The sequence below is a fragment of the Morone saxatilis genome, unplaced genomic scaffold (assembly GCF_004916995.1).
Source record: "Morone saxatilis isolate NCDOM2014 unplaced genomic scaffold, NCSU_SB_2.0 Contig11, whole genome shotgun sequence".
Lineage (NCBI taxonomy): Eukaryota > Metazoa > Chordata > Actinopteri > Moronidae > Morone > Morone saxatilis.
Genome location: NW_023339663.1, coordinates 6,693,190 through 6,704,266, shown reverse-complemented (window position 1 = coordinate 6,704,266; position 11,077 = coordinate 6,693,190). Strand labels below are relative to the sequence as shown.

At 37.4% G+C, this 11,077-nt stretch overlaps 1 protein-coding gene across 1 annotated transcript in view; it reads left to right on the top strand.

Moving 5' to 3' along the window:
* LOC118320674 (A disintegrin and metalloproteinase with thrombospondin motifs 7) overlaps window positions 1-11,077 on the top strand; it is a 78,928-nt gene that overhangs the window by 23,047 nt on the left and 44,804 nt on the right. Inside the window, 3 exon segments of the mRNA XM_035651692.1 lie at window positions 465-589; window positions 2,876-3,025; window positions 5,587-5,730. Of these exon segments, the coding sequence (XP_035507585.1) occupies window positions 465-589; window positions 2,876-3,025; window positions 5,587-5,730 (419 nt within the window).

Here is an 11,077-nt window from a genome sequence, read left to right as displayed (position 1 = left end):
TAGATATGTGAACGGAACAAATGAGTAAATTGATATACTATACTATAACAAACCAGACTAACAAAAGAATAAATTAAATGTGTTTCACTAGTTATAAGACAATAAATGTTTCCTGGAAAGTGTAAGTTATGTAAGTGTGCATAAATTTGCTGCTGAGAGGATTAATGGGAGGAAATTGGTGTTGCCAAAGTTGAAGTATTCATCACAGTGATGCTGTTACCTTTTGTCCGAATTACTGTTATTAGGGCTTCTGAAAGGCAGCATCACATGATTGACAATTTCATCGTGCAATTTAACTGGACCTAAAGCAGTTATTTCATAGCACTTTACCTCAAATAGAACCTGTATTTTTCTTCTATCTTCTTCGGCCCACTTTGTAAACTTACATTACATTACCTGCTAACGTTTGATTTGCTCACGTCACGTTCTCTTCCCTTCATCTCAATGGGACACGTGGGGAACAGGACGACTTAAAGATTACACACCATGCTGACAACAGCCTGAACAGCTTCTGTAAGTGGCAGAAGAAACTCAACATGAAAGGAGAAGAACACCCGCTGCACCATGACGTGTCAGTTCTGCTCACCAGGTAAATAAAACTTCACCAGGCTCTCTTTGTTTCTCAACCGCGCATAATCACATCCTCCAAGAGAGTCAATATGTAATTGTTTTTTATCGCGTCATTCCAGAGCTGTTATTGATTTACTGATTTAGATAGTTGCTAAAAGAATAATCAAAGCTGCATGTGCGTCTGGATGACAAGCTTTCTTATTTAGTTGTCTTTTGGGCTTTGAAATGTAACAGTTGTTATGTCAGCTGTAATGAACTGTCCTGAATTAACACTGCTGTTAATAGAAGTTATCAGAATAATTTATCAGATTCCAGATGGCTCAGTAGCTGAAATGCAAGAACAATAATTAATTTTATTTAAAATGAAATAATCCTTATTTTAATCCTGAACTCTCAAGCATTCACTAAATAAGTTTTTTTTTCAAACAACCATTTCAAGCCACGATTTCGACTTTCTTCTTCCAAAGCATTCAATATGAGGAGGCAGTGTGCCAGCTCTAATTTGGAAACAAATAGACCTTTTTTTGATGTAAAGAACATAATTTTCAGTAAAAAGATCACATTTTTTACTTGTCAAACCCATATTTGCCACTCATGGCATACAAGTTACATATCCAGGGGCAATTTGGTTATTTATCTAATAGAAATATATATATATATATATTTTAAACTTTATTGCTTATAATGGTTAACTTTTATACAAATACAAACCTTTAACTGAGCCTTACAGGGATCCCACCCAATATCTCCCTTTATATATTTGCTAAAATTGGAGCATATCTATGAACTTGAAAGAGATATTAGATGGTCTGGTTGTGAACAGTTTCACTCCTGCTGTGCAATCAAGAACTGGACACAAGCCTGAAAGAGTTTGGTACGAGTGAGTAGAGGATAATGAAGCAATTATACTGAACAGTATGAAACTCCCTAAATTACACAGTATTCCTGTTATTCACATTTAGAAAAAACTGACTTACTTTTGTGAGTGATAAAGAACAGACACTTACAAGGCCCTTTCTTATGAACAAGGTATAGCAGAAAGATTGGATATACATATTTAATTTAGTTTTAGTTGTATAGCGCCAAACCATAATTAAATTAAGCTCAGTACACGTTGTATTGTTAATGTCACATACTGAAGTCACTGAACTTCCTACCTATAAGAAATCTTCTGTTTCACAATTATAGAGTGGAGGAAGTGGACCAAATGTTCCTCTGAGATGGTAGTATGTCTCTGTCAGTTCACTGGTGTCCTTGATGGTTATTACCTATACATCTGTGAACACACTGACAAACATTATCTGTCTCACACCGTGTCCACACAGCAACAACAGCTTCAGTAGTTGAATAAAATATGTATAAAACAGACACACACTATTTATATATTTATATAGATTAGATTATGTGATATATCTTTGGTCTTACAGTATGTTTATGTATGAAATTTTTCCTGGGTATGTAAGATATTCTAATATATATATATATATATATATATATCTTATTTTCAATGTATAATCATAATCCTGCAAACAGGATAAGGCAGCAGAAGGCAAGTTGTTGTTGGTATTTTGTTGGAAGTTGGGTCTAGACTGTTTGCTGAGAATAGACGGCTCAGAACCAAGTCTCTTTCTGGCTTCTTCCCTCCGTCAACCAAACTAGGATTTTAACAGTAGGAGCAAACTTAATGCTTGGAGCAAAGATTGGAATAATTCTTAAAATGTACGACATACGTTCCGACCTGGTGGATGTGTTTAATTTGATATTGCAGGAGATGTTGAATTCCAGCAACTCATCCATCTTGTGTCCTCCACTTTGTTGCTTTGTGAAGCAAAGTACAAATCAGAGGAGTCTCAGAAGGCGACTGTATAGTCCAACAAAGAAAATCTGCTTTCCAATCAATCTGCCTTTTTTATTAAAGCAACTCACAACTGGAATGCCAGTGGCTAATAAACCACCAGATCTGTCAGCACTGGTAAAGGGACTGTACTTGTAGAGCGCCTTTCTAGTCTTCCGACCACACAAAACACTTTTATACTACATGCACACAGTGATGGCAAAGGCTCATCACAAACAGAAACTAAGATTCATCCACGTTAAAAACTGCTTGGTTAGTATATCAGAATTAACCTCAATGAGACGTATGATCTTGTTGGTTTCCCTCCACCTCCTTCCCCTATTGTTTCCCCTCCCATAATTTTTATCTGTTCTCCGTCATCTTATAATTCAGATCTCCAATGCATCGTCTTTGACACTGCCCTCTGTTTCAACCGATATCTGACCAACACTCCACCTTCACTTTTCACAGGAAGGACATCTGTGCATCCATCAACATGCCTTGTGAGACTCTGGGTCTGTCCCATGTGGCTGGGATGTGTCAGCCACATCGCAGTTGCAGCATCAGTGAGGACACCGGCCTCCCATTGGCCTTCACTGTAGCTCATGAGCTGGGACACAAGTAAGGTTTTACCGCACACACAGACACATACACAGGTTATTATAATCTGATTTATGTTCACATTGTTAAATAATCAACAGGAGAAAAATTATAAAAACGTTTGTGTGATCACGTGGGTACTTTGTCATGATTACAGTATCACCATTAAATATTAAAAGATTAGTTAAAATGTAATTAACTGTCTGCTAAGCCACGTCCCCCCTTAAGCATTCTGGTCTCACACGCCACATATACAGTTTACAATGATAACTCCAACAGATTTTCTCTCCTTTCTAGTTGTTAAAGGTTGATTTTCTGACTGAATTGCCTGTTGTTGGCAGATTTTATCAGCTGTAGCAGAACTAGCTAATTATCCTGACACTCTGTTGCTCATTACTGCTATTTTATCATAATTCTTTCCGCCACTTAATTACCTCTTTTTAAAATTTGACTTTGAGGATTTATTTCCGTCCTCCAATGACTTCACAAAAGACATAACGATTAAAGGAAATCAATGACATTCAAATAAACAAAAACACACGTGCTTTCTTCAAACAAAATGCCACACTCTAAAGGTAATCTCAACACAGGGGTAAAGCACAGCGTGAAACCTCCCTCACAAATTATATTTTACTGAACCTACAGGAGTGTTTAATTATTTTTGTTGGGTCCATTTGATCTGGAAGCACATGGCTTGCCCTACTAAGGTACCAGTTCTGGATGGGTTAAAGCAAACCAATGAAAATCCCCTTAATTAATATTCCATAGCAACCCGTTAGCTGGGAACACTAATGTCTGCTGCTCTGATAAGCTTGCAGCCCTCCTTGTACAGCTATTTATGAATATTTGTGTGGGAGGAGAAAAATAGAAGAATGGAAGAGAGAGGTGTTTTTTTTTATCTGTATGACTGTCACTGCTTCTTTGACTGAAGAGTAAGGGACTGGAAGAAGAGCTCAGCAATTGTCATACTTTGTATCTGCTGTTTTGTCTGTATCAAACCTGTTCGCCCACGTTGTTCACTGCGCAAAAAATATAGGTTGTTAATTGAGAGCCTTCGATATATAATATTACATTTCAAAAATGGCTCCCTTTCCTGAGACAGTACAGCCATGAAGCTATTTGCAAACTCCCTACTTTGTCCTTACATTGTAGCTCGCTGGATGTACAGATACTGAGTCTGAAAGTAGGATTAACAACATATATGAGTGCACAGAGACGAGATGTGTCTTCTTGTAATGTTTAGGAATAATACAAACTGTAAAAGGCACATACAGAGGTCAAACAAGCAATAGTGCCCAACAATTGTGCATCAGCCTCCAGATCCATTTGTATGTACATGTAATTTGTTATTGTAATCACATTCACTTCAGACTTATTCAGCTTGACTTCAATGAGTAAAAAACAACACGTGATTATATAGTTACATTGTATTTGTTCATCTTATGTTTATTCATCCGAAGTACCTTTCCAAATCGTATCCTATTTATTCTCCACCGTGTGTGTGTGTGTGGCTGGCAGGTAGTCGTGGATGTTAAAGGTGTTTTTAAGGTTGTTGAATGCATGAACAAGTCCTGGATTGACAGGAGCCCCCTTGTGATTACCAGGCTGTCCAGGAGAAAATGAAAATGAATTCACTGAAGTTCCAACAGTGGACTGACAGGCTGAGGTTGTTTTCAGCCTTCAAAGGTGCAACGGTAGAGGTAGTTTTAAAGAAATAAAAAATAAAAGAACTGAAGAATATGTAAAAAGCATAAACATTGTGAAAATGATGTTGTTAGACCTTCTGCCACTATCGGAAACTTGAAGCTACTCTTGCGACTGGCAATAGGCTACTGTAAAGGGGTTCGTTTATTTATTGATGTTGTAAAACTGGTGATGTAAAGTCATTCTCCAAAATGCTAAATATGATCCAACAGCATGTTATAAAGCCAAATGTGGTGAAAACCAGCACAGTGTTTCATTGCTATTTAATCAAATGTTGCAAGTTATCATTCAATTGTGACTTCATAGTGCCAGATGTGTTTGCATAGTGTTTCTTTATGCTCAAATACAGCCATAGAAAAACTGCAGAACATGTTTTGTTTTAATAAAAAAGATAAAAATCAGACTTTCTGTGCAAACCCCTATTTTGTTAATGGAATTGTAATTTTCAGTTTCTTAAAAATTCTCTCTTTAAAAGGTTAAACAATGATGAGAAGCACTGTGCTAGAGAGAATCTCACTTATTTTTAATTGCTTAATTCTTACTGAAGTCGTCATTCTTGTTGCTGAGCTTCCTGATTGGAAAAAAAAGAATACCATAAAGCAACCACAGCCTTTGAAGAAGTAGATATGAAACATAAGCAATCTGCACTTTAACAGAGATGTGTGAATGCTCATATGTGTTTAAGAATAGTTTGTTTACCTCTGATTTCCTTTATCACTGTTGTGCACAGATTGTTTTGTTGCAGTGACTTTGTGGCTCACCTCCGCTGTTCACAAACATGTATTTGTTTATTGTTGCACATTATAGCTGTACCTTGAAGTACATATTACATGTTGTGCCTACTCACTTTAATTTCCCTCTGTGCTTTTATGTCACAGCTTTGGGATTCAGCATGATGGCAACGGTAATGACTGTGAACCCATTGGGAAACGACCTTTCGTCATGTCTCCACAGCTCCTGTACGGCACCTCCCTGCCCAGGTGGTCACGCTGCAGTCGCCAGTATATCACCCGCTTCTTGGAGTGAGTGCCACACACGATGTATGACTACACTGCCATCTGACATGTTACTTTCAGTTTGTGTTGTTTAAGTTCAAAGTTTGCCCACAACCTTTTGAATTCATACATTTAAAGCTCCTGAAGGCAATCCATAACTATATACACTATATATAGTGTATATGTACTGTTTATATAGTATATGAATAAAAGAACAAAATAAAACAAGAGTTTCTATGCACCTGAGGGTCCATGAATTTTAGATTACCTCAATATTCCTATGTCTGTTGAAATCTGGCAGAAAATGATGAAAGCTTTCATACTGGGGCATACACCTTGTCATCTCAGATCACAGATTAAATTAGACGTTCTTTATTGTCCCCAAAGGGAACTCATTTTGCTCCGGTCGGTACCATATTAACAGCTGATTTTGTAGGTATAATGACTTGTCCTGTACGTGCACAAGATAGAGACAGACCAGGGATAATACCTGAAAGTATGAATGCACTGATCCAACTGCATTGGAATAAACACACAAAAAGTATGGTAGTATTCAAGGTGGTAATACGTTTGGATATGGGCAGATACTGTCTGTATCCAGAAGATGACTAACACTGACATTTGCCAGATTTTATTTTTATATGATATGATACAATATGCTATGATATACAGATCTATATACATTCAGATCAGGGTATAAGCCAATACCAAGCAGTGATCCAATACCAGTGCTCTCTGTGTAACACGGTCTCTCTGTCAACAAATGATCGTCACTTGTCAAAGAAAACTAATGAAATAAATTATTTGTTTGTGCACAGCTGTGTTTAATGATGTTGTTGTAGACAGTTCACCCTGTTGTGACCTGAGGGCAGATTCATAATTGTGTTCAACTTCGTATAATCATCACATAATTGGAACACGTCCTCCTGCTGTAGGATTACTGGTGTACTGGGGAGGTACTTTACAACAATGTGTCACCTTTGTCTGATTTATTAAGAAAAACAATTAAATGCTTAATTTTAAATGTTTAGAATCCATCACTAAATTCATGGAAATCCAATTTATTGTCATGATAGAACTTTGTAGTTGCATTGAACTGCATGTTTGAGATTAGCTGCATTTACAATTTAGTGAGAAACATTGTGCTTCACTTTGTCATTCTCAGAGGGAATGAAAGCAACTGCATTTGACAATGATTGCACTGAAAATAGGATTATTTAATATAAAATGCTGTTTATCAAACGTATGTTTAAATGTTTCTATAATTATTAATTATTATTAATTAATTATTTCAGGAATTATGCATGACCATATTTTTCTCCTCAGTTCAGTAATTAGAAGGTTTGATTTTATTTTTATGGAGCTTCAGCAAAATCCAAATGAGTTTTCACATACTGACGCTAGATAAAATATATGCTTATACAGTATATACTGTATCTGTATGCTTGTCTTTATCTATTTAAAGTACTCTGTGTGTGTGTGTCTGTGTGATGCAGTCAGCTGCTACTGTCAAAGACGTGCATTGTGATTCTGGCTTCAACAGGGCATGTGTTGAATGTCTGAAATACTTTGCTGTCGTTGCCCCAGTTTCTCAGCTCCAAGCATCTGGAATTCATTTAGTGGGTGTTCAGCTACTTGACAGTATTGTTGCGTCTTGACTCCACTGTGGAAAAAAAGGGCCGCAGGGTGATATTTACGCTCGTGGGAGTTTGCTACACAAAGGCCACTGATTTGTGTGTTTGTGTGTGCGTGTCTGTAGACAGAGAACTGTCCTAGCATTTATAAAAGCACAATTTTGCACTCAGTTTTAGATAAAAGTTTGAGTCAAAACTGTATTATGTAGGCCTGTAACGATCATTTTACTATTGTGCTCAAACTGAGCTGTGGCTTAACGAAGTAGTGAAAAACACTAGTTGTAATTTATTACCATCGTATCATATATTGTTTATAAAGTTGCAGTAACTGTTCCAAATCTAAGGCAAAACGTGGTCAGTAAACAGTGAAAATATGAGCAATAACACCCCTTCTGCCTAATTTGCCATCATTAGAGCCACACTGCAAGAGTTACTTAAAATGAAGAATATTTTAACAGGTTATTATAATCTGATTTTTGGTCAATTTTTTGGTAGTTGCTGTTGTATTAATATCTCATAATGAAGTTGACAAGCTATCACCGGAAGCAGCTGGTGTTGAACTCAGTCACAATTATAAGTGGTAACCCCCGTGGCTGGCAAAATAAGTCAATCAGTCTCCATAAGCTTAACAGCAGCATAACTTACCCATTTAAATTATATCAAGGAGTAAAGGTCACAGGTGGTTGTTTGCAGTAACCACACTTCATTCAGCCTGCCATTCATTTTTAATTATACAGTCTATGTTTGGAGGGAGGGAGTGAGTGACAGTGATACTGCAAACACAAATGCAGATCTCACTGTTCAGTTGCATGAAAAAGTAAAACAAAATATTGTATTTATATGGTGAAATGTTCACTATGAAAGTTTTTCTAAAATGTTACCATATTTTTTCTTTAATCGCTATATATCACCTTGCTTCCAGTATCTTGTAATATATTATACATACATATATATAGTATATCGCAATATATTGAATTGTAACCCATCGTGATGCATATCGTGTCACCAGGTTCTTACACAGCCTTATTCGCTAGTGTGGATTGAGAATCTCAGTCTGGTTTCCTGGAGCAGGTACGAGTTTATTGCTGGATTTATCAGCTGGACTTACATACTGAATGGAAATTCTGACTGAGTATAAGTAATGATTATAGTCTGTTTGTTGCTGACAGAAGACAGCTAGAGTTAATTTGGCTGTGATCCAGAATAACTTTATAAGTAACTTTAATAATTTTACTGAGGCAAGATGACCACTGAAAAGAAAAGGGACCAAGAAAACAGGATGCTTTCTGACCACCCACCCTCCTCGCTGGCATGTCTCTGTTTACGTCTTCTTTTTTCTCTCTCAGTATGCCGTCTTTTGACCTCCCCATCCAGCAGGCCAATCCAAAACCACTAAGTCTGCATTGATCATTATCTTCACATGAGACTTGACTGATATTTATCTTCCCATCTCATTCCTCTAAATGCCAGTTCCCCGCTCATTTTCTCTGTTTTATCTCTTTCACTGACTCCAGGACAAGGCTTCTATTGTATATGGATTCAGTTGTCCCGCAGGCCTCTGCTGCTCGTGCTACTTCAGAGGTCCGTAGGTGTTATTTTATGTGGAATGTAGACGGTCCAACTGAGCTGAGTGGTTCAGATATTATCACATAGATGGGCTTCTCATAAATACAGAGCCACCCTTTAATGTCCAGAGCAGGATTCCCGAAAGGCCACAGAGGCCAAGTTGCGCGGGAAAAAAAAAAGTCATTTAATTTAATTGCTGCACAGAGGATACACTGAAGTTGAAACAAGCATTTGCGGTTTGGAGATATCTCATGCATAACATAGAATATTTGATCACAGCTCATGTATTGATTGTTCATTAATTTTGAGGTGAATGGATTCAGAAAACAGTTCATTAATTGGCATAAACATTTCCAGCAAAGCTGGCGTTGACAAAGACTGCAGTAGAACCTAATTTGCCCTCTGAGCTGTCTTTCAGTCCAGAGGCACTCATGGAGAACATTTTAATTGCTGCAGTTCAATGGGGTCATAGAGGTCAACTCAAGTTAATGATCTCAAGTTTTTTTTGTGCTAAACAATTGGCCTTCATATCTTTAAATTTTCTCATTGGTGAGACTTTGTTATAATATTTTAAGTTCTGAAATATCTGAAGTTTTGCTGAGCGTTTTAGCATCTTTCAGCTCATTGTTTTGATTTTACAGTTCATTCGCAGTGCTCTCATCAGCATTGTTTTCAGATGCATCAGTTTTAACTGTATTCTATTTGCCCAGCACCAAACAGCAAACAGATACAGTTTGAGAGCTTGAGAACATGTTGGGTCCCTCAGGAGTTAGTAACCAAAACAGAGTTCATTGTTATGTTGCTTCGTATCTGCTGGATGTGTAAATATGCATGTTTGCCATATAAACTTAGATAAGATAATAAGCTCTAACTAAGATAATAAGTTAAAGGTCCAGTGTGTAGGATTTAATGGCATTTAGCTTTGTATTTGCAGAGGAACTACAGTGGCCGCTTAAGAAACAAAATGTAAGCAGCCCTGTCTAGAGCCAGTGTTTGGTTTGTCTGTTCTGGGTTAGGACTCACTTCCTCTGTATATAGTAACAGCTCATTCTCAGGTAACAACAGGGTTCTTATTTTCAGGTGATTGTACACTAATCAAAACATAGTTATGCATATTGTAAGATTGCTCGAGTGGCGAAGGCAGGAAGGAAGGGACCTTAAAACTGTTCAACTTTCTTTATTTCCCTTTTTTCCAAGCAGTGGATCAGTTCAGCGTATTTACAGTGAGGATCAGCTTAGCCCAAACCGAAGAAAACAACAAACCAACTAAAAATGAAAACGAATAGACACAACTTAGGAAAAAGGTAACTAGAGGTATCAAAAATAACCTCAACTCTGCTCAGGGCTATACCCCTTTTAAGCTGGGGCCCCTGGCAGCTACCAAACCATGTGTTGCTCACCAATATCCTCCAAAGTAGTCTCCCCTGGAGAACCCTCAACTCCTGCTTATATGTGCGGTAGCTCCTCCTACCACAGGAAGCAACAATTAAGAAAACAATTAACCTTTAGCATTCATTTATCTAATACCCAATAGTTAAGTTTTATAGCTCAACAGTAGAAAGAACTCACTACACATATTAAAAGAGTAAAATAGATCCCACCATAATCCACGTTCCCCAATTAAACTTTATGCAATTTCAAACATACGCTCTTTGTAAATGGAGAATGATCTGAATTAAGATTTTGAAGCTTTATTGAAAGAAATTTGGAAAGTGGATTGTGGTGTTATACATTTCTATTTTACAACAAACATGTCAGACTGTCTGACTTAACAAACTTAAACTTGACTTTTTTGGACAAACATCGATTCTCCGTTTAACCAATCAATAACTGAAATCCAAGACCAACTCAGTCTCTCCACACTGTGAGAGTGGACACACAGTTTTACATGATGCGACTATAGGACAGTTCATCGGGATGCCCGTGACTTGTAACTTAAATGAGACACAATATAGAGTGCTTGTCCACCTCAGCCACTTACATACCATAGTATAGTAGATGTTGGGTTGAAACATGTTGCACTTGGCCATTTCTGTTTTGGACCCAAGAACCTGGCAAACCAGTCCCGCCCAGGTGGACTCCTTTATAGGTCAGGTTCCTGGGGAATGTGCCAAGTTTAGTATAGATGAGGGGGAGATTTAGGAGGCGTTTGGGAATTTTGTTATTTTGACAGT